The sequence below is a fragment of the Brienomyrus brachyistius genome, chromosome 1, assembly GCF_023856365.1.
Source record: "Brienomyrus brachyistius isolate T26 chromosome 1, BBRACH_0.4, whole genome shotgun sequence".
Lineage (NCBI taxonomy): Eukaryota > Metazoa > Chordata > Actinopteri > Osteoglossiformes > Mormyridae > Brienomyrus > Brienomyrus brachyistius.
The window spans coordinates 32,933,343-32,956,042 of NC_064533.1; the positions used below are offsets into that span (position 1 = coordinate 32,933,343).

The following is a 22,700-nucleotide window of genomic DNA, read 5'->3' on the forward strand; positions in this document are numbered from 1 at the left end:
ATGTATCATCAGGTAGGGGTCTGACCATTTGCTTGTCCATTTACTTGCCCACAGGTCATACTTGGACATGTTAAAGGTGATCATATTCAGCTACCTCTTCTGGTTTGTTCTTACCATCATCTTCATCACGGGAACCACTCGCATCAGCATCTTCTGCATGGGCTACCTGGTGGCCTGCTTCTACTTTCTGTTATTTGGGGGAGAACTTCTGCTGAAGCCCATTAAGGAGATCCTGCGCTACTGGGACTTCCTGATCGCTTATAACGTGTTTGTGATCACCATGAAGAACATACTCTCTGTAAGTGCTCCACACTCTTTCCTACGCTGTTCTGGGGAATGTGTGCCTGATGAACAGTTGCTATGAATATTTATATCAATCTAAAATTGTTGCGCTTACAAAAATGGGGGTGTGGTTCCCTTAAACAGAGCTGATTTCATTCAAATGAAGTCACAATTCAAAATGAAAATGATTTCCAATGGGTACACCTATCTTTCAAATCCTAAGAAGAAAAACCAACCAGCCTCTCAGACCAGTGAGCTCATGGGAGTTTACTTACACAAAAATGTTCTGAGGGCAGAAGGAAAAATAACTAATGAGATTGTAGAGGAGGCGGTCTTGGTCCCATTTCCTCTACAATCTGATTGGTTATCTCTCTGAACCAATAATTTTTCATTCTGCCATCAGAATATTTTTGTGTAAGTAAAACTCCCACAAGCGGCCAGTGAGGATCAGCTGGATACATTCCCTACAGCTCTTGTAGGAACAGTATTGGGAACATGTGACAAAAGGGTAATTAATGGGTCATTAAAAATCACATTTCTAATAAACTGAGTGGTGCTTTCTCTTATTCCTTAGATAGCTGCCTGTGGTTATATCAAGGCCCTGGTTGTCAATAGCTGCTGGCTGATCCAGCTGTTCAGTCTAGTCTGCACTATAAAGGGCTACTCACGCCGTAAGTAACCTAGAGGAACTGTGTGCTTCATCATGCTTAACTTCATCAGTGTTATCAGTGGCACCTAAGTGCGTGTATTGATGAAATAATGCATGCTGCTAAAATATGGCTGCCAAGCCTACAGAAGTAGCCAGTCTCTGTAGAGGATTTGCTCTTCGATTCCTTTTCTTATTGCCCTGCAGCTGAGCCCAGCAAACAGTGTGAGCTGCCCAGCGACGAGGCCGGCATCATCTGGGACAGCATCTGCTTTGCCTTCCTGTTGCTGCAGAGACGCGTCTTCATGAGCTACTACTTCCTGCACGTGGTGGCTGACATTCGCTCCTCGCAGATCTTAGCCTCCAGGTATGGAGGGAGGCAGCTCACGTCACGCGTGGCCTCCAGGAACGGCATCGGCCTGCATAACCTTCTCACTGTTATCTTCTATACCTTCTACTTCATTTGTGCTGGAATTTCTGGGGTTCATCCAAAAGAATCACACAAAGAAAACATAAAATCACTAAGGAAATGAGCAAAACAATTTATGAATCAGAATAGGGAAAAGATGCAAAAAATTAAGAATTCACCCCCAAAATAAAGGAAACACAAAACTCTGATAAACCAGTTGTGCTTTGTTTTTTATTCATGTTTTTGTTTAAATGTGTAGAGTATTACTTCTGAAAAGACAACATGTGGAGAGTATTTAATAATATCTCAATGAAATTAGAACCTGTGCCCCCCCCCCACTGGAGGATCTTGTGTATTTAAACAATTTAAACATTCCTGCGAGATGTTTACGTGTTTATCTGCTGTTGTCTGTGTTCGAAGACCTTGGCAGCCGCACATGAATTGTTCATGCCTGGAACAAATGACATTTTATATTACAAAGATTTCTAATGATCGACTACGATTATATTTTGTATTGTAGTAATAATGGGTATATTGATTATAACCACTTGATATCATATATCCTAGATGAAGCATTTGCATTAGACAGCATGGATGGCACTTACAGAGCATGTATATTTAAAATATTTTTAACTTTATACAAAATATTGTACAAATTGCACAGATTTATTTGCATGGGACTGGCTATGTTTCAGAGGAGCTGAACTGTTCCAGATCACAATAGTGAAAGCAGTCAAGGCCAGGATTGAAGAGGAGAAGAAGTCCATGGACCAGCTAAAGCGACAGTGAGACCACTTCTACGATTTATCATCATTATCTGAAACATCTGAAATCTTACTGTAGCAATACCTATAAAGAAACCTTTTACCAAGCAATCGATTCCATTGAAAATGCAGTGAGAATACACGGTCATAAATATACCAGCATCAAGCTAAGGATTATCCACACACTCATGTGTACGCAGAATGGACCGCATCAAGAGCCGGCAGCAGAAGTCTAAGCGGGGAAAGGAGAGGATATTAAGTTTGGCTCAGGAATCCCAGGATGAAGACAAAGAGGATGAAGGTATCGCTGATATCTTCTGAACGATTATGGGGATGAAGATGATGTATCTGATTGATGTAAACTCTGCATAGATAATTGTAAAATGATTGCTGTACAGTGGCAGCATTGATTAGACCTTTTTTTTTGTTTAATGAAGCTGGCTATTCTGACTCCGAGTGTCATTAATCTCACCTCTACAGCTGCACTGTTAATAGGCTTCAGCACTGATTGCCAGCTCTTTCTTGTGAAAATATCATTAAGATATTTGAGCAGGTAGTGAATTGTTGGTTTTTTTTTCTTTTAATATTTGTCAAAAACGTTTTCTATTAATAGAAATGCCCTGAATGTTATAAGGAGCATTAGAATGCAATTTGACTTATTCAGGCTTCTTATTGGGACGCTGTCTGGCACTGCAGGTTCATGCCTGTGATCGGAAGGTCACTGTTTCCAACGTCATGGCTGTCAGAGTGTGTTTTGCCATTTGCGTTTGAGCCATTCTTACTGGTTATAGGTTTATTGAAGCGCAGGGAGCAGTGGTGGCGACCGTGGGTTGATCATGCTTCCAGTAAGTTCCCTCAGTCCGTTCTCCAGAAAATTACTCTTTACTTTTAATGAAGTCTGACTGTAGTGAGTACTTACTGTAGTCTCTGCCATATCTTATATGCAGTTAAGTGACTAATACTGTCAGCAAATTTTTTTTTGGGGTCTGCGTCTGGATCATGTGCAGTGTTTCACTAAATATGGTGATTTTCCCAGTGGTCAGAAGTGGAGATTATTACTTGTTTGAAACCGACAGTGAGGAAGAGGAAGAGGAGGAGGGAAAAAAAGAAGCACCCAAAAACACAGCTTTACAGGTCAGCAGCACAATGTGATTTTAGAATGTTATCAAAAGTAATTCTGACATTGTATGCAGGTTATGAAGAAAATGAATAAAACTGTACCCAATGCACAGTAATTGATAACCCGCACCCACGCTGTCCTCTTTTGTACAGAGCAATTGGAGGATTTTCCTTTGCTTAATTGGACCTGCCAAATGCTACACTTCAGTGTGTTTTACAGGGCAGCTTCACACGGGGGAGGATTAATTTATCTGGGGGCCGGAGGCTGATATCAGCATGGACAGTCAGTTGTTGTTGATTTAAACAGCCATTATATTTTCCCCCTGTGGTGGGGGGGGGGGGGAGCATTGCCCTGATGTTTGCTGGGACCCTAGGCTATAGCCTGTGTATTAATCCACCCCTGCTCTCATAATCCACTTCTGTTTTGCTTGGTTGTTTACCTGTCCCACGTCATGGCTGAGTGCTGCAGGATCTCTGGCTGTAGTCCTGCTTATGGCTCTGCCTCAGCTCTGTGTGCTTTACACAGCTCTCAGGCTGTGGGATTTGTGCTCAGTTGCCCCAGGGATAAGTCAGTCCACAACAACAGTCCTGAAAGACTTTAATGCATCAGAATGTATTGCTGCCATGTGTTACAGTGTAGTGAAAAAAAATCTGAGCCTCTGAGTCAATGGCACCAAAGAAGGGAACATAAATAAACAGCATCACAGAGTAGCAGCCTGCAGTGAATTTGAAAGTTTGGTCTGTGTGAGCTGGTGGATAACCTGAAAGATGGGCCCCTTGTCCTCAGCTTGTGTACCAGACCTGGATGATGAACTCTGGGGTGGCTAAAAAGGAAGGAGCCAGAGAGAAACAGAGATTCTGGAAAGCAGACACCAGGCGAAACAAAACAAGGAATGACAGAAAGGAAGGTAGGAGGTTCAAAGTCTCATTCAAAGCACATGGCAAAGCTGGAACGCTCTGCTTATTTCCAACTGGGAAGAAGGAATCTGGTTGACTCCTTGCCACTTCCTCCCTGCATCTGGCCCCCACAGATTTTTGCTCTCATCTGTCAGTGTTTTGTGTGAGTGATACAGTGGGTTGAACTCTCACTTCCCCGATCAGCACCATGGTAATGAAAGAAACTTCTATTCACAAAGTCAACTTCAAACACTTGCTTCCAATCTAACGGAGCCCACCCTGAGCCTGTGAAGCACCTCAGGCCTCCATATCACAGTGATGTTTTGTTATATTTGTCGTTTACAGCAGGCTGTATTACAATAGAAGTAGTGGAGGATGACCAGGGAAAAGGAGGAGCAACATCTGATGGAGCAGGTTGGTATGGAACCAGCTTGCATGTCTGTGTAGATGCAGTCATTATGGTTTTTAAAGACCACTGGCTTACAGGCTTATCAATATGCAGCATGTTGTAAAGTAGCTAAAGTGTGGCTTTAGGCACCACCGGAGCTTCCCGCAGCGCCAAAGAATACATCAGAACAGCTTTATCCTGTCGCAAATGGCGCCATTAATTCTGTTATTGACTGCACTTCTCTCAGATTCTCTGAAAGATAACATCATCAATAGGATTTTTACCACTGTGAAGTTCTCTTGGATCCTTTTCCTGGCCCTGCTGGACAGTTTCACAAACTGGCTCAACTCAGTCTCTCAGGAGTATATTGACATCTCCACCGTCCTGAGGATTGAGCGCTGCATGCTGACACGGGAGGTCAAGAAGGTACGGGGCTGCATGTCGTCTCGCTGGCATTAGTTGTATCTGCTGCATTATGGTACAGCTTACCCGTGGATCTCCATTTATTAGCTCTGTGTTCAGTAGTAGTTAAGGACAAGGGACTCAATGTGGCGGTACAGACCCCAAAAGACCCCTTGAACAAGATGAGTAACCTGAATCAATTACTACTTCTGTAAGTGTACCAATAAATGAGTATGTCTATGTCACTGTAAGCAAATGAGAAGTAATAGAGGAAACTGTACTTTCATTGATGTAATGACAAACTGCTGGTCATTTCAGTGAGTCATCTCAAGGTGGGCTTTGTATTTCAGGGGAATGTTCCTTCGAGAGAGAGCATTCATATCTACTACCAACAGCAGATTCACATCAATGTGTCCAGGGAGTCCGGGCTGAACAGGCCTGCTGATGAAAGGTCAGCATACTGCCCCCAGAAGCTCAGAGAAGGACAACCTGGTTTGGAACTGGAAAGGCAGGATTCTGCAGCTTCTCATGAAAGCCTGTCGAGGTACCAGAATACGACGGGATCACACAACCTGCGTGTTTACACGCTCCCAACAGTTGCAACATAAATGTTAACTTAGGAAAAAGCACATTCATTCAGTTTCAGTGAATATAGCGTCACACTGATTAAATGTTGTTCACATAAAGCAGGAACATTACATTCTGGGAGTACAAGAGTAAGAACATGTGTAGTACCCTCTTCTCCTTTTGTAGGTCAACAATACTTTACCCACAGAACATGAATCCATGTAACTTCACATTCACAGTCCAGATGCACTTCAGCTTTGATATTTTTACCCTTTGTCTCTTTAACAAGTCTGTCTAAGTTTCTTCCTGTCGTAAAATACTTTGGAATGCTAGGCTTCCTTACTTAGGCATTTCTAAATTACTGCCAAAGTTAAACAGCGACTTTTTGCCTACCTTGCATTGAGTCCCGTTCCCTTATTCGCTATCAATTGGCTACACCGTTTATGTGATCATGAGAATTGGTGAGGTATCTGTGTATTGTTTTGAAGTGTGTATCTCTCATGAATTAATTGCTCTTCCCCTCTCTCCATGCGCATGTGGCAGTGCCTTCACACAGGGCACCATGCTTTTCTCTCGGCAGTCCACACAGGAAGAGCTCGATGGAGGTGTGGAGAACGTTCCCAAAGACAGTGAAAGTGACCAGCCGAAGCTGCGCAAGATGTACAGCGTGGATGTGTCCGATTCAGCTACATACAGCGCCAGCAGGTGCCTCGTCCGTGTGACACCCATCCCTACCCCAGACTTCACTGATCCCCTTTCTCATTGTTCTTAAAAAACAATCAGTTACTTTAATTGCACTAACTGTGGCACAGCGTTGTCAACTTAGCAACTTTGTCGCTATAGTATATTTAGCAAGTTTTTAGACCCCTCTAGTGACTTGTTTTCAAAAAAGCGACTAGCAACAAATCTAGCGACTTTTTCTGGTGTTATTGGAGACTTTTGGAGACTCTGACGTGAAGCACGTATCGTTGTTACTCTTCTCCCCGAGCAGCGGGTGCTGCCATGGGCTCCTCTCCTGTCCCAAAACACTCACAGGCGGATAGTCCCCGCGAAGCAGCCCCACCCTGCTGCAGTCAGAGCAGGAGATGTTCACCCCTCCGCGTCCAGACTGCAAATGAATCGCGCATATGCGAAGCCGCCACTGGCTGATCCTGCCCTGGCTTAGTCAAAAATAAGTAACTCCGCCAGAGTCTCTCTGGGGTCAGTTTTGCTGGTCCCAAGTCCGGATAAAGGAGGAGGGTTGGAATTGTGATATACTGTTAAAAAGAAAAAAAACAAGAATAGACAGAAGAAAGTTCATTTGTAGTTCTAAACATATTTGCGGTGTTTTTTTAACCACTCCCACGACATTATTCCTCTCTCCTACAGCGTCCATTATAATTACATGCACATTGCACATTATGCAAATGAGGCGATGGCATCATTTAGCGACTTTTGGGACAGCCAATGGCTACTTTCCTTGCTGAGGAGCTGGCGACAGTGATGTGATAGTACAAGGGAGTCCTTAGTATTCATATTGACAGCTAAGAGCAGGGGTCTGGGCCCAAACAGCCTTGAAAAAGAGCAGGAGATGGCAGTGCTGGCATTTTCTATAAGAAACACTGCTGGTACTTTGATTCTTGTTGTCTTTTGAATTCTTCCATGTACTTCTGACCTTTGAGGACATGGTAATTGTCAAAGGAATTTGTCTCTTAGGTTATGTGGCCCATGGTGCTTTGAATTCTGTGACTGTATCAGTCAAGGCCGTAGGTTCGGATTCAACATTGGTAGGGACCAAATCAGCCCCGAACACCCCACCCCCCCAGTGCCCCCCTAAGCACCCATGGTCCTCCTACAATATTGGTTGGGACATGTCCCTACCATCCATTACTCAGTCTACACTCTTGGTATCAGTAGTGAAACTACTTTCAAGTGCATTGCTTTCATCTGTTACTCTTCTTAAGTAAGTGATACAGTGGGTTTTACTCCAGTTCCCAGATTGGCAGCGGTTCATACCGGAAAAATATGAGTTCATAGGCAGCAGATAGACACTTACATATTTCTTGTCTTTAAGCATCCCACTAATAAAAATAGTTGCCTACAAGATGAACACAGCAGCAGGTTAATGACAGTGACAACCTTAAGTTAGCAGTTGCTTCGTGCTGAGACCTAAATGTGGTGTTTCCTTGTTTTTCCCCATGTCTTAGTGATCCCACCCCATGCACGATTCTGCACTCACAGCAGGACACTGCTGATACTAAAGTAGAGGTGGAGCATGATCAAGACCAGCACTCGCCTTCTCAGGGAGAACTTTGCGTTGGGAGAGGATGCAGATCTGAGGGGCTCCAGGAAGCCCCCCGTGCCAGGACCGCAGACGAGATATCAGGCTGCGTGATGGAAAAGTGCGGGCAGGATGAGGCCTGTAGCCCCCAAGCAGAACACAAGCTCCCACTGTCCAGTCCAGAAGTGCCGATTATGGCCTTAGACCAGGACATTCCGCCTTCCTACAATAAAGCAGTTAGCTTCGACCGGCTTTCTGTTTGCTCCACTGAGGACAGGTCTGAGCAGAGAAGGGACAGCCAATGCAGCCGGCCAGAGGACACCCTATTGCCCCCGTTAACCCACGAGCTGACAGCCAGCGAACTGCTCCTCAATAGGTGAGCGGTTATTGTTTGGTTATTATTTGACTTGAAAACCATATGTTCACACCGCAAGTGGCGAGAGTGTCAATGCGATCGGAAGTCACTCATTCTCTATGGGAGAGGCAGCATCAACAGGCAATGAGGAGCAGCACATCACAATTTGGGTGAAGAGAACGTCAAAAACTTTATGGTAATGAACTATGATGTGGTTCAGCAGCAACCAATCAGAATGTAAAGGTGCTCCGCTAAAGAGAATTCCGCAGAACACAAGCATGTAAACTTTTGTTCCGACCAAACAGTTCCCAAGCACCGTCGGGGAATAAACCATGAGATAGAATGTGTCTTCATATGGCATTTTACCCTCTAGACACGGTAAAAAATACCTGTGTTTAGGCGGCATAATACCATGCATTTAAAAAACCCGTGTAGACGTGCATTTTTATATTGTCTCAACACGGTATAAAGGTACATGTTAAAAAGGCCTTTCAGTACTGAGATATGCCCAGCGTAATACTTTTCTATTCAAGGGCAAAGGTTTCAGTCTGTAGTGCATTATATTGGTGGCCATGTTATAACGTTTGGGCTTTTAATCATAGCCACTTTAAAATTTTAATTTTGAGAAAATTTCAACGAAGAGGTTCATTGTTTTGTCTGATACGATGAATTAATATGTCTAACGTGGAGGGAAGTAAAAGAATTCAAGACCCAGACAGCCCAATATACAACTATATAAACAACACTGTTATGATACATTTCCATGAATATATCCTGTATCCTGTTTTTTTTTTTTACTGGCACATTTCACTGATATCATTAAAGCAAGTTTGATACAGGTACAAAAATAGAAAAAATGAGGCATAGATCAAGATGTTTGAAATTATTGGTGATCCAGATGAGTTGAAGTGCATAATATTTTTTGTGGAAAAAGCAGGAAATCACATACTAATTTGCCGCCATTTAATGCAAAATAATGCAAACTGTTGGCAACTGGAACATTACTTATTTATAGCAGTAGTGTTTGTCTTAACATAATTACATGTACTTTGACAAATTATATCTTATCGGATAAGCTATAAATTTTACTTTGCGGGCTGCTTTACTAAGTTTGCGAGACCTAGCATGGCGAACAGCCTTGTCCCCGCCTACTCCATCTACGTCGAGGAGCGTACGCAGCATTCGCTAGCATCACGGACAGGGCAGCCCGCAGTGTAAACGTGCGGTAACATCAGTTTTGCTGACTGCGGTTCGCCTCACTGTGCTGTCAGGATGTTCTACGACGAAGAGCTCGAGGAGTCAGAGCAGTTCTACCAGAGCCAGCTGCCGCTGCTGCAGCTCTGCTACGCTCTTTACAGTGTGCTGGTGGGCCACTCCGAGATGGTCTGCTACCTGGTGATCATCATGAACCACATGGTCTCTGCCTCTGTGGCCACCCTGGTGCTGCCCATCCTGATCTTCCTGTGGGCCATGCTGTCCGTGCCGCGGCCCAGCAAGCGCTTCTGGATGACGGCCATAGTCTATACCGAGGTCTGCTCTGAGCGAGTGTAGAGGGCCAAAGTCAGGGGTCAACACTGACCCCTGTGATGGTTTTATGGAACAGTGCTTATGATGGAATATTCCATCTAACAACATTCTATGATATTATCTGAACTTTTATTAATTTAACGCTGAATATCCGAACTGTTGTTTATACTACTTTTCTTCTTTCTTTACAGGTTACCATTGTGATCAAATACTTCTTCCAGTTTGGGTTTTTTCCTTTCAATCAGAACCTGGAGCTGGACAGGACCAAGCCGTTCCATCCACCAAACATCATCGGTGTTGAGAAGAAGGATGGCTACGTCCACTATGACCTGGTCCAACTGCTGGCCCTCTTTTTCCATAGGTCCATCTTAAAGGTGTGAAGCACCACTGCATTTAAGGTTTAGTCCTAAAAGATCATGTGTCTGCTTGATTAGATCTCAAGCTGGTTATATTGTTGTGAACGCAGTGTACTTTGGATAGAAACTTTCAGAAAAACAATGGTTACAGTGGTTCTGGGACTGAGGTGTACGCCTGTGTTAGTGTAACTGAGTTCATCCAAAGGCTTGAGCACCCTGGCGACCAACACAAGCTGCAGCCTGCCAGGTGTTCCAGTTTAGGGCGTCTCTCATGCCGCTCCTCATGCTGTTCTTTACTCTGTTCCCTCCACTGCGCAGTGTCACGGCCTGTGGGATGGGGACACGTCCCAGGGCGGCTTTCAGAGCAGGGAGCACCCCAGCCCCACCCCCATGGCATGGGAAGGGCCTCGCCGATCCTTCACAGACATTGATGGTGGTGTCACCCCCGACTCGGAGGTGGAGTCAGAACCAGCCTGCGCTTGTTTCTCCAGTCCAGCTTCACCATGCTGCAGCAGTTCCTGTACAGGCTCCCAGATCTCCTGGCGGTCCTGCCATTCTGCTGTCTCCAGGAGTGGTAAGGAAATCTGGGGAGCATAAAAATAAGCATATTTTTAGAATAACTTTAGCCATGTAGACATTGGACCTCCCTTTCAATCACATCATTGGGTTAAGATGACAGTATTTAGCGGATGACAATGCTAATTAGTTACTATTTATAACCAGTTAATCATAATTAAGTAAATTAAGCATTTGTTAGTGCGAACAAAGTTCACTGCTGAATACATTACTGCCTGTCGCTCCCTCTGGCAGAAAACGCATGTATGCATTTCTTATAACTGTTTATGAAAGGACATTTATCCCACTCCTCCACTGCCTGAAATATACGATGTTTGAACCACTCAACTGGCTTCACAGCATTTATTTATTTTTGAGTCCCAAATGTTTCATCTTCTTGAGCAATTTAGTTGAAGATTTCTTCTTGGAAAACCACTTTTCGATTCAGCTTAAGTGTTTTGACACATATCCATAAATTCTGTTCCAGTATTGTCTGGAACATTGTGGAATTCGTAGTTTACTCTGGAACAGCAACATCCCGAAACCCTATTGAGGACAAACTTGCATGTCCTCTCTAATGGATTTTCACCTGATTTTATGCAAGATGCACCTCATAATCAGTTGAGAAAATGAGCCAATTTTAGGGGTAGGCTGTAATTTTTTTGAATAAATAATATCAATTTTACATTGTAATTTCTTAAATCTGGTTACCCATGGATATCCAGATGAACTATCCACACACACAGACAAGCACACGCATACACACACACTGCCTGGCTCCACCCAAACCGTGCCTGTGTTCGGCCCTGGCAGGCAGTGTGAGCAGCAGGCGAGTTGGCAGCCAGCTGAGCATCTCGCAGAGGAGCCACAAGGAGCTGCTGCTGGACAAGCTGAGGGAGCGTCTCCTCAAAGCCAAAGCCAAAGCCACAAGCATGTATGTCTGCAGCTTCACAAGCAGTCATCAGCACATTTCTGGTCAGATGCATCTCCGCATTAAGGTTTCACTTAGCTTACCATCTACGACAGGGTAACTGTCTCCAAACTGCGTGGATATTTCAAGCTACATGCTGTAGATATTAGGCTTCTTGAGTCTTCCATAGCTTTGCACAATTTAACCATTTTTTTCACCTTTAAAATCATTTCTTGAAAGAACATTTGAGAGGTACATAGCAGTCTGGCAGTTCTTCGACAAGCTGATCCACCCAGAATACAGCGCGGTGACAGACGTGTACGTCCTGATGTTCCTGGCAGACACGGTTGATTTCATCATCATCGTGTTTGGATTCTGGGCATTTGGGGTACAGTATTTTCGGCATGTCTCTGTGGTGTGACCCTCTATAACAATTTATTAATGTATAGTCATTAAAATTATTGCTATTGCTATTTTGCTATTTCATGATTATTATTAATTCAACTTAAAGTTTTTAAGTATTAATTCTAAATTTAGTGCAGCGGCCAGCAGCATGAAATTAGAACAGAGTGAGGGATGTTATATGCTTTGCTGTTCCATGATTATTTTATGGACACCTTCTGATTCACACAGAGACACTCGGCAGCCGCTGATATCACTTCTTCTCTGTCGGAGGACCAAGTTCCTGAAGCTTTCCTGGTCATGGTCCTTATTCAGTTTGGCACAATGGTTGTGGACCGTGCCTTGTACCTCAGAAAAACAGTCATGGGCAAAGTCATATTTCAGGTCATTTTGGTGTTTGGGATTCATTTCTGGATGTTCTTCATTTTGCCCGGAGTCACAGAAAGGTACTTAGCACAGTAACATCACCTTTGAAATTTTCCACGTTCAAACATCACCATCATCATCATCATGAAATGTAATAAATTCCTGAGCATTGCAGATATGCAGAAGAATATAGGGAAGAATTAAAAAAAACGAAATAGAAGAATTTTTATTATTTGGTTGTTTTCTGCTAATTTATTTGGGTCTCTCTCACTCACAAACTGTCATTAATACAGCACGATGTTCTGATAAACATCTGGTGTTTATAAATGTGTGTCTGTCTTTCTGTGTGTTTCAATCCTCAGGCGCTTCAGTTTGAACACCGTGGCACAGCTCTGGTACTTTGTGAAGTGCATTTACTTTGGCCTGTCGGCCTATCAGATCCGCTGTGGCTATTCCACCCGCGTTCTTGGCAACTTCCTCACCAAGAACTACAATTACATCAACCTCTTTCTCTTCCAGGGGTGAGTGGATGAAGTCTTCTTGTATGTTTATATAATGATCCACATTGTATTACTGGCAAGTTCTTCATGTCAGCGTACTTGCTTTGCCCATGGATGATGCAATTTGTCTTGTAAATACCAGAACAAAGCTTACGTGCTGTATTCTTTTGTCGATATTTTGTAACATATTGTTTTTAATCACAGTCCTTGATATCAGGTCTCGGCTGAATAGTAACCGCACTGCAGTCCTTGTCCCTAATTTTTATCGTCAGTCTGCCTGTCATGTTCAAAAGATGTTAAGGGTCATCACGGGGCACCAAAGCAGTAGCTTTGTATGTTGGTTGCTAGCTTTCGTCTGGTGCCCTTCCTGATGGAGCTGCGTGCAGTGATGGACTGGGTGTGGACGGACACCACGCTCAGCTTGTCCAGCTGGATCTGTGTGGAGGACATCTACGCCCATGTGTTTGTGCTGAAGTGCTGGAGAGAATCGGAAAAGGTAAATCACAGTCGATCTAATATGATGATTTTATCCAAATGGTTAATGTGCTGAAACGCGGAATAGGCCCTGGTGTATTTCTGTAACCATACAGCTGTATGTGTCTGGTCTTTGCCAGAGGTACCCGCAGCGCCGTGGGCAGAAGAAGAAGAAGGTGGTGAAGTATGGCATGGGTGGCCTGATCGTCATGCTGCTCATATTCATCGTCTGGTTCCCTTTGCTCTTCATGTCCCTCGTCAAGTCTGTGGCCGGAGTGGTGAACAAGCCACTTGACGTCTCTGTGACAATCACCCTGGGGGGCTTCCAGGTGGGTCAAGCATCTGACGAGGACTGGCTCTCTTGGGGGATGAAATGCGTGAACTGTGAAGTTGGCGGGGCTCATTCAACAGCCATTAAAACCGATTCTTGTTATTTCAGGCCTGTTGTGGTGCCTATGAGATTAAAACCCTTGATTTTGTTTCCATATCGCATATAAATGTGAGCATATTTGTGAGCTTGGAATTTAAGAAGTGCATTAAGTTCGATGTTGGTTAAAATTTGATATCTCATATCAGATCGAATATCACTGTAACACTAAGTGCTTTATAAATGTTTTATAAATAGTATTTTTTTGCATTTAATTTTCACAGCCAATCTTTACGATGAGTGCCCAACAAAACCAACTTAAGGATATGTCTGAGGCAGAGTTTGTAAAATTCATGAATGGGTATAAGTATTGTCCTGTAAGTACTTTTGATGCACTTCTGTGAAATGCTCTTCTGTATGCCGTGAAAAAGCAGACAAAGGCGTCTGTGATAACCAGGACTCACAGTGCATTAACTGATGCAGATATTGTGATGGGGGCATGGTGGCATTTGAATCCCCCACCCTAGAGGTGTGAGGCAGCAGTGCGACCCGCCGAGCCACAATAAACAGGATATTTTGATCAAGCTGTGCTGTGTCTTCAGGGCGCATTGCAGTTTCTGGAAGCTTACACATCTGATGATGTCACAGTGGCTGAACTGGAGGGGAGCTCAAACTCTCTGTGGACCATTAGTCCACCCAGCAGGAAAAACTTGATGCAGTTACTGAGTGAAGATGACCAATTTCCTGTTACCATATCCTGGTCCATTCAGAGGTACAACTGAATTGTAATTAATGCTTTTTTAGCTTGTTTGTCAAATGCTGTTATGCAAAGCAGTGTAATATTAGCCACAAAGTAGATCACACAGTTTAACTAATGGAATGATTCAGTTGAAAGTACATGTTACTAAAAATGTATTCTGCATCTGTTGTTAATCAGGAATCTTAGTTTAGGGGCCGAAGCTGAGCTGGCATCAGATAAACATGTGACCCATCTTGATATGGAAACAAGAAAAGATCTTATACAGCTGTTAAATGGGACAAGGAGAGAGGCAGTGTAAGTATTGGCTGAGCTCTGAATGTCCTCTAAGTGCCATTCCTGCTCAGTCTTAAGCCTTTTTCCCCCCACTTTTCTTTGCAGAATAATTGCCCACGTCTTCCCGAGTTTTATTCGCGCTCCCAGCAACTCTAATGCCAAACCAATAGATAAGCTTTATGAAGGTAATGTATGAGGAATTTCCCTACACATTGTATTGAGTGCAGCTGCGGCAGATAATGCTGTGGCTTGAAGTGATGGAAACCAAAGGCCGTGTGCTCAGTCTCTAGTAACACATCCTGGAGACAAATTTAGCTCTAGCACAATTTCTTTGAGAGACAACTATCGGTTAAAGTTGCAGCATAACTCAGTATGCTGTGATGCTAGTTCTTTATTAAATTCTCACACATCAGATTAGTAAACTATCTTTAAAACGTCATGAAGAAATAAAATTGAGTGATATAGATGAGCAGTTTAATCTGTGCAGGACTCTCGTCGTCAGAGACCTCTCTGCCGCGGCTGGATATGAATTAGTCTTATCTGTTTTAGATGATGAGTATATGAACATTACTTTGGCACTGGAGAGGAGCCATAATACCACCTGGAGCATCCAGGAGTGGTGGATAGTGGACCAGGTTGCCAGTGGAAAAATGAACGTGGGCAAAGGATACAGAAAGAGCAAGCCGGGTCTAAGGCTGTACGTGTTCAGTGATAAAGTCAGCCCACCCAGCTTGGGCTTCCTGGCAGGTTATGGGTGAGTAGCTTCTCACATCGCATAACAGATGGCTTGCTAGCTGTATCAGCATCTTGGCTAGCAGAAGGATCATTGTTGGTGTACCTTTCAGGAGAGTACTATACTTATCCAGTTATAAATATATGCTGTGTGTAATTCCTTTAAAGACATTAGTTATCCAGCAGAATACTGCAATAAACAAACAAGCATGTGTGCAAAACATATGGACTAAGTGTCTGATCCACAGGATCATGGGTCTGTACGCCTCGGTGGTGCTGGTCATCGGCAAGTTCGTGCGGGAGTTCTTCAGCGGCATCTCGCGCTCCATCATGTTTGAGGAGCTGCCCTGCGTGGAGCGCATCCTCAAGCTCTGTACCGACATCTTCCTGGTGCGCGAGACGGGCGAGCTGAAGCTGGAGGAGGAGCTTTCTGCCAAGCTCATCTTCCTATACCGCTCACCTGAGACGATGATCAAGTGGACCCGAGGGAAAACACTGTGAGGCCTGCACTTAAGCGCTGTCTGCTGTCAGTGAGGAGTTCCCATCGCCTTCTAGCACACAAAATAAAGATGTTGGCCATGCTTGTTGACCGCCTCGTCTTTGGTGCTGAACACTGATCGGATTTCACTCCTTCTTACAGTAACTTGGGCTGTGCAATATAACGTATGAAAGGATGGCTACAGACGTGTTTGGGCAAACTGTTTATTATGAGCTCATACTCGAACAAAGAACAGCAACAGACTGAGACACTTGCCACTTTTAAAAAGACTTTCTTGAACCTGGGAATATGGTTGTGGCTGTGAGTCATCTTATTTTTACTTGACTGGTCAATGTCTTATCTATGACATATTTTTCTCAGGAATAGATAGTAATCATCTCAAAAGGAAAAGGTTTTATACAGTGTCCACTGTGTCACGAAGAGGGACTGCGGAGAGAGGTTGTGGTGATTAACTTGCTGTCGTTGCGTTTGAGCCAAGGGGTCTCAATGATCCCCAGATGGAGGGCTCTCGAAGCACGGTTTTTATCTTTGTAAGTAAAGCAAGCATTGTTTTCTATCCAAATGAAACTGAGTAAAGGTTCAAACTATGCATTCAAGAAATATAGCAGGAATTATTAGCAGTGATAAAGTCCTTTCTGTTCAGTGTACTTTTTATAAAATAAAGTATGCATTTATCTCCGTGGGTGTTTAAGGTTATTTCATGCACTTGTGCTTTCATTCTCTCAAAGTAAATCAAGTTTGTAAAGATCACATGCCTGGATCTGTAACAGTCACTTTACAGTAAAGAAAAACAAATACCCACTTTGGAATTTGTATGGACATTTCGCAAACATTTACTCACTTATCTGACACTATTATCCTAAGAGTGGAGGGAAGGGACCTTTGCGATAAAGCTGACAAGGGTCCAGTTCCATTTTCAATGTACATACACAGGTCACATACTGTGAAACAGCGTTTTAATCTTACCTGTAAATGCACAAAATACACTACAAAGTCACACCAAAAAAAAGTTTAAAATAACTCTGATTTTAGTCAAATACAATAGTATATATGTAGTGTTTTTATGCTTTCTCAGCAAATTCCTTACATGAATCATAGTAAGACAAGCTATAAATGTCATTCATCAAGTTGGTTCAATAAAAATCATTTAACGCACCGGAAAATAAGTTTAGCAAAGAATGTGTTGGTGGGGGGTGGGGGGCAGGTGATGTCAGATCTGATAAAGAACGATGATTTGGAAACAAAGAAAAAATGATGGAAATCAACATTCCATCACATAAGGATCAGCAGAACAGTAAACATGAAAATAATTTCTAGTTCTAATAAGAAATGTTTCTCAAAGTAGGATAAACTTATTTCAATTTCATTGTAGGGGTATAAGTGTATGAATGACATTCCTTCAAGAGCACATTAATTCCTTGCAAGTTTAAATATTAATTTAAATATACTCATATTATTACTACTCCAATTATCTTCCTTGTGTAACCTGTAATCCATTACATTATTTTTGTACAGAAATAGAGTTACCCTTCTAACATTCTGAAAGGTGGATAAACTAAGAGGACCGCAGCAAATCAAAAATGGGGCCTAAACTATGACATATATCATTTACATACATTTTACCACACTGCCATGCTTCTGTCATTATGGTGCAAGTGCACAACGCTGTCTGGATAGATGTGACGTGGAGCCGGACACCATGCATCCCGATTCCCGGGCGGGATGTGGGGTGTCTGCATCTGGAGGTTAACACAGGCCCCCTGCATACTCATCCTCCTCCTCAGCAGCCTGAGCTCCACCAGCCTGTCCTTCAGGACCAGACGCAGATTTCTTTTTCTTCCCGCCCCCTGGCACCGTCAGGCTGATTGCCAGCTTGGCATACTGCAAGGGCAGAGAGATAAAGAGATAAGATAGAGAGAATGTAAACGTGGAAGCATAGTGAGAACTCTGGCAGGAATGTAGGGATTTCAGAATAATTTATACGACGTGTTAAAGCTCACATCGTTGTCCATGTACTTGAGCAGAGGAGAGTGGCACACACGGCTGACTTGCTCCTCATCCTGTTCATCATAGCCCCGCAAGAGCTGCTCCACGGCTGCACAGTCTTCACTCCCACTGAAGCCTGGGATGCTGGGAAAGATCATTCCAGCTAAGACTAAGCTGCGGGGCCTCCCTGCGCATGTTCGCGTTACAAATAAGGCAGGAATAGCTCAATGTACCTGTAACTCTCTCTTACGCATTTATCTGCAGCCACGAAGTCATTTCTGTGAAGTTGCACGAGCACCTGGGCAATAGTTTTCTGCAAAAAGATACCCCGATTGAATATCCGTTTTCTTTAATATCAAATATATTTCTATTAAACACAGAACGATCGAAAAAAAAAAGCCAATCATAAATGCACAAGAGCATATGACTAAACTGGAACCAACTCTATACCAAAATGAAACACTTATTGCTGATGATATGTACTGCTTACATGGCATTATCTTCAGGTCCCGAAAGTAAAAATCCAGACTTTGTTCCAACAAACTTGTTGAGTGACTCTTAATATGCAACTGGTTGGTTGGAATAAAATCTTGGTCTGAATGTGTACTTTGTAGACCTGATCTTATTCATACCTTAAAGCATGTAGGGTAGTTTTCGATTTCCTTGTACATATTCTTCTCCTTCTGAAGGGACACGGCTGCTTCATCAAAACTGACAAAAAAAATAGTACATGATTTATTTTAGGCATGAAGAAAATAAAACAAGCTACAACACATTTTTGTGTAATTACAGGTGGAGGGTTGTACCGTCGTTGCCTGACTAGGAGCCTCGAAGCTTTTCCTAAAAGTTCTGAGGCCTGTCTTAGTCGATCTTCATTCTGCAGACAATGAATAATGACACATGAATTTTTATGCACAATGCAACAGAATTACATGGTCTCTGCCTGAATTCCCAGCTTACCTCAAACACAGACGCTGCATGCTGGTAAAGATGAACTGCTTTATCTAGATCTACTGGTTCAATTAGCCTGAAAAACGAAGCAACATAACACATACTTTTTTTTTGTTGCAAATTCAGTTAATTTTGTTGTTTCTCACTTTACGCTTTATTGAACATGCTTTTATCCTAAATGCCTCACCTAATTATTTTTAGGGTTTTTAAAAGTTAAATGTGTATATTTCACATGTGATACAAGTCTTGTTAAGCACCTCACCTGTCCTGGGATTCAAACTATATTCTCCAGAACCATTACCCTTATAACACTTATAAATTCTGGTAAATACAGAACCTAGAGAAACAATTCAGAAGGTGATGTACTTTTGTGACACATAGAAATATTCAAATGGAAAAGTGCTCTCCTAGGATTGATCTTTGAAACTGTAGAACAATGACATGTGTTAAGCGGCGGATCCAGGAATGATTAATTTACTAAGGCTTGTTTTGTTCATGCATGTGTATGTAGAAATTAACTCACTTTCCAGCCCTGTCCAATGCCATCGCAGCAGTATCAGGGGTGCCATTTTCTACATACATCATGCTGGCTTTCTCGATATACTCAACTGCCTCTGGGATCCGCTGCATGTCCTGCAGAATGCAGTCAGAGTCAAACCACACCTTTCAGTCTTCATCACACTGTACACGCTATTCAAATGCAGTCACCAACACATTCTGGAACACTGGAGAACATTCCACTGTTCACTAAGCTGCCATTCATCTAAAAAAAAAAACATCAGTTCTAAAACATACCTGCCACTTTTATTTAGTACAAAACATACAATCACAGACTCTCTAATGCTGGCTCTGTAAACCCAGTACAGTGTGTTGCTTGTAAAGTAAATTACTACATACTACTATAAAGATACACTACATTTCTAGTGGTAACAAGTTAACTCTTAACTTACCTTTAATATCATACCAGCTTGTTCAAGTGCCCTGAAAATAAAATTATAGTTCACAAGAGGCAATAATCCATTAAACAATGATCATACTAACACCTACATAACTGATATTATAGTTTTATATTTTCAGATATGATACTTACTTGGCAGAATGGAAAAGGCTGCACATGTAGTTAAGAAAAAGTTACTACTGGCGACTAACCCTATAATCACTACAAAGTAAAATATGTTCACATGTATTTTTGCAAACATTAGAATAAAACTTTAAATCAGAAGCTGCTGCACTCCTGATATCAGTGTGTGAGATGAGCCTTTCTTGCAGTTTAGGATACGCTTTGTTGTTGCTGTGGGCTTCTGCTTCCTTCAGGTACGCTTCCTTGGCCTGCTCAAGCTGCTTTGCATTCTTGAAGGCCACAGCTGAAGAAGAGACATCTCTTAGGCAGTATTGTGGTCTTCATGCTTACAAAGTCATACATTAACAGAAAATAATTTGCCCAAAAGTCTACAAAAAGTATTAATAAAGTCAAAAAAACATGCAATAGTCCAAAAGCAGCTTTAGTGGACTCATTACAATTAAAAAGATCTTATATGTTTAACCCAGGAAGGAAAAGCATTGTTTTTCTTATGCCCTAAAAACAGTGCTGGACCATTAATAAAATCATATGAGTAAAAAGAGTAGGCCATACCTGCTTTTGCATACTCTGAAGCTGCACTATCATAGTCAGGCTTCCACTTCATAAAACTTGTCTTTAAACTGCAGTTAAAAAAATACCAGTCAATATCACACACAAGAACAAAAATCATTTGGTCAGTTAGTCAAAATACAGTCACTGATATGATCAGGAGTCTTTCACATACAGCTCTGCAAAAAAATTAAGAGACCACTCCATATTTTTTAAGAATCTGTATTGTTAAATTCTGGTTTAATCTTGGTTTTGTTGGCAGAAGACTACACTGAGTGGAAGACCTCTTCCAAGCTCAAGATTTCTAAGACTGAAGTGCACAAGAACACAGTGAAGCAGGATACGCCTGTGAATGAAAGGTTCTGCAGTTGGCAGTGATGCTACTTTCTCGCTAGTCTTCACTTATATGTTGCTTCACACAAAGTGCTTCTTTAAGTAAACGTAAGAAACTATACATGTGGCCAATAAATCTCTTCCCCTTTTATTTCGAAGACTGGTACAATATAAAGCTTGCAGAGCATATAACTACAAGTATTGCAGGGGTCCGGATAGCGACGGCTTACACGGTGAGTATTATACAGCATTTTTCCCTGTTACAACTGACAAAAACACTAATAACATATGTATTTAACCTTAGTCTTATAAATACCAAACAAAACCGAAAGAAGACGTCTATAAAACAGGCATCTATCCACATAGCGTAACAGCAATCCTATTTATTATCGCCAGCGTGGCTATAATAGTTCATTTAACAAGAACCTTACTGCTTTTCAGCCTGGGATACGTGATCATGGGCTTCGATTATTTTTTCAGCAGCCATGATACAGTCGTGGTAATAATATGCAGTTGTATAAATATATAACTGAGAAGAAAATTGGGGCTAAATTCAGTGACACTTCCCCATCAGGCGTCTTCCTTGTTAAATTTTGACAACGAAAAGTAGCATGGTTACCAGACTGAGTTTATGATTCACGCGGTCATTTGTCTTGAGACCGAATTTTTGGACTACAAAACGAAACGTTTTATATTTTGTTGCTGGAGTGAAATGCTCACAGATTCAAGCACCAAATTATACTGTTAACTGTTGTTTTCCACAGCATTACAAATAATTATTTAATTCTTTTTAAAGGTAGTGTATCTTGTAGTTTTGAAATGTATAGGCTATATTGAGTGTGAAACATCAGGCAACCAAGAAGCTCTACGTTACAATCATGCGCCATACATCAGAAAAACGCGACACTAAATCCTTTTCGGTTCCGGGTTGTGTTTCGTTTTATTATATTGATTTTAAACTATGTTACTCGTCTTTTTTTCCCCTCTGTGTTGTTGCTGAATGTATGTTTTGCATTGGTGAGCTTAGTGATGGGCGGTCGAAACCCCAAGGCTTCTTCCTTATTGTGTCGGTATGAGGGTTCGAAGTTTCGCAGTATTGAAAACAATGAGTGACACCTAGCGGTGTGCAAAAAATACAGCAGCTGTTCACTAGAGACTGCAGAGGGAGCACGCCTGCACGTGGCTGCTTGTATCATCTCTGTCAATGCACTATGTGCATTGAAAGCTTAATGATCGCTGGATGTGTTCATTTATGATAATTATGCTGCCCATTAAATATACTGCAACAGATGTGAATGTGTGACATTATTGCATTATTTATAATACCAATAAATATTTGTATTCATCTGACAACTATTTGGTGAAAGAACATTGTAGCTGTGGGACAATGTGAAAGAATGATTCAATAACAGTATTTGGGGAATTGTGGCAAATGACAAAGACAATCATAAGGATTTAGGAAATGTGCTTGTGGAACAGGGTATTTATGAAGTTTTTATGCAGCTTCTCCGGCACAGTTTCACCTGCCTTGGAGAAGATTCCCTCACACAGTAAAGATGATGCTGCTATGCAAAGATATTGAATGTGTGACCTGAAACAGGTGGGGATAAACTGCCTTATGCATGGTCCTGTAGTACAAAGGGTCCTGTGAGCCTGAAATGTGGGCATCTATAAATACAATGATAGATAGGGAGAAGTGAACAGTGGCTGCTGAACAAAATTCTGGACTAACCAGCCCCCCAGTAAAATTTCAGATCTGATCATATATTAGTCATTGCTATTATTATAGTAAATTGAAATATTCATTACACTGTAGTCCTAAACATTTTCCATTGGTTGATAATTTTAAGCAAATGTAGTTCTATTTAGCCTGTTGAGCTGAGGCTTAAAAAAGTGATGCTCTTAGTCGGCACCCAGATTTCCAGTTTGGAGCTGTCCTGGGTGAGAGATGTCAAGCAGGCATGTGTTTACTCATAGACCCCGCCTCCCA

At 42.2% G+C, this 22,700-nt stretch overlaps 2 protein-coding genes across 12 annotated transcripts in view; one reads left to right on the plus strand and one right to left on the minus strand.

Annotated features, from left to right (window-relative positions):
• The window catches only part of LOC125740584 (piezo-type mechanosensitive ion channel component 2-like), a 63,151-nt gene extending 46,662 nt beyond the window's left edge, over positions 1 to 16,489 (plus strand). For 10 of the 11 annotated variants that reach the window (XM_049011934.1, XM_049011968.1, XM_049011977.1 and 7 more), the window contains 28 exons: positions 55 to 298; positions 857 to 953; positions 1,136 to 1,295; positions 2,033 to 2,122; positions 2,302 to 2,402; positions 2,893 to 2,946; positions 3,138 to 3,235; positions 4,008 to 4,128; positions 4,463 to 4,531; positions 4,753 to 4,931; positions 5,258 to 5,451; positions 6,018 to 6,179; positions 7,661 to 8,110; positions 9,361 to 9,619; positions 9,808 to 9,990; positions 10,291 to 10,546; positions 11,341 to 11,461; positions 11,678 to 11,825; positions 12,071 to 12,285; positions 12,568 to 12,726; positions 13,054 to 13,201; positions 13,320 to 13,508; positions 13,831 to 13,923; positions 14,149 to 14,318; positions 14,484 to 14,600; positions 14,685 to 14,764; positions 15,129 to 15,333; positions 15,560 to 16,489. In XM_049011934.1, the coding sequence (XP_048867891.1) occupies positions 55 to 298; positions 857 to 953; positions 1,136 to 1,295; positions 2,033 to 2,122; positions 2,302 to 2,402; positions 2,893 to 2,946; positions 3,138 to 3,235; positions 4,008 to 4,128; positions 4,463 to 4,531; positions 4,753 to 4,931; positions 5,258 to 5,451; positions 6,018 to 6,179; positions 7,661 to 8,110; positions 9,361 to 9,619; positions 9,808 to 9,990; positions 10,291 to 10,546; positions 11,341 to 11,461; positions 11,678 to 11,825; positions 12,071 to 12,285; positions 12,568 to 12,726; positions 13,054 to 13,201; positions 13,320 to 13,508; positions 13,831 to 13,923; positions 14,149 to 14,318; positions 14,484 to 14,600; positions 14,685 to 14,764; positions 15,129 to 15,333; positions 15,560 to 15,812 (4,615 nt within the window). In that variant the 3' untranslated portion in view covers positions 15,813 to 16,489. Of the gene's footprint in view, positions 1 to 54; positions 299 to 856; positions 954 to 1,135; positions 1,296 to 2,032; positions 2,123 to 2,301; positions 2,403 to 2,892; positions 2,947 to 3,137; positions 3,236 to 4,007; positions 4,129 to 4,462; positions 4,532 to 4,752; positions 4,932 to 5,257; positions 5,452 to 6,017; positions 6,180 to 7,660; positions 8,111 to 9,360; positions 9,620 to 9,807; positions 9,991 to 10,290; positions 10,547 to 11,340; positions 11,462 to 11,677; positions 11,826 to 12,070; positions 12,286 to 12,567; positions 12,727 to 13,053; positions 13,202 to 13,319; positions 13,509 to 13,830; positions 13,924 to 14,148; positions 14,319 to 14,483; positions 14,601 to 14,684; positions 14,765 to 15,128; positions 15,334 to 15,559 lie in introns of those variants that run through there. The other variant, XR_007397684.1, reaches the window with a different exon arrangement.
• On the minus strand, positions 15,998 to 21,320 carry LOC125740853 (gamma-soluble NSF attachment protein-like). Its single transcript, XM_049012598.1, has 12 exons — positions 21,142 to 21,320; positions 20,381 to 20,448; positions 20,027 to 20,111; positions 19,838 to 19,855; positions 19,698 to 19,728; positions 19,271 to 19,380; positions 18,757 to 18,823; positions 18,603 to 18,673; positions 18,429 to 18,507; positions 18,030 to 18,109; positions 17,811 to 17,940; positions 15,998 to 17,691 (listed from the first exon to the last, which is right to left on the minus strand). Exons 1-12 carry the CDS (start codon positions 21,195 to 21,197, stop codon positions 17,557 to 17,559), a joined length of 930 nt encoding a protein of 309 aa, XP_048868555.1. The 5' UTR covers positions 21,198 to 21,320; the 3' UTR covers positions 15,998 to 17,556.
• Between the last annotated feature and the right edge of the window lie 1,380 nt (positions 21,321 to 22,700).

Coding starts and splice junctions, on each gene's coding strand:
- LOC125740853 (XM_049012598.1), bottom strand. CDS start 21,197: ATGGCTGCTGAAAAAATAATCGAAGCCCATGATCACGTATCCCAGGCT. Junction 18,508..18,602: donor CTCCTAGTCAGGCAACGACG/GTACAACCCTCC, acceptor TTTTTTTGTCAG/TTTTGATGAAGCAGCCGTGT. Junction 17,692..17,810: donor TCAAGTACATGGACAACGAT/GTGAGCTTTAAC, acceptor CTGCCCTTGCAG/TATGCCAAGCTGGCAATCAG.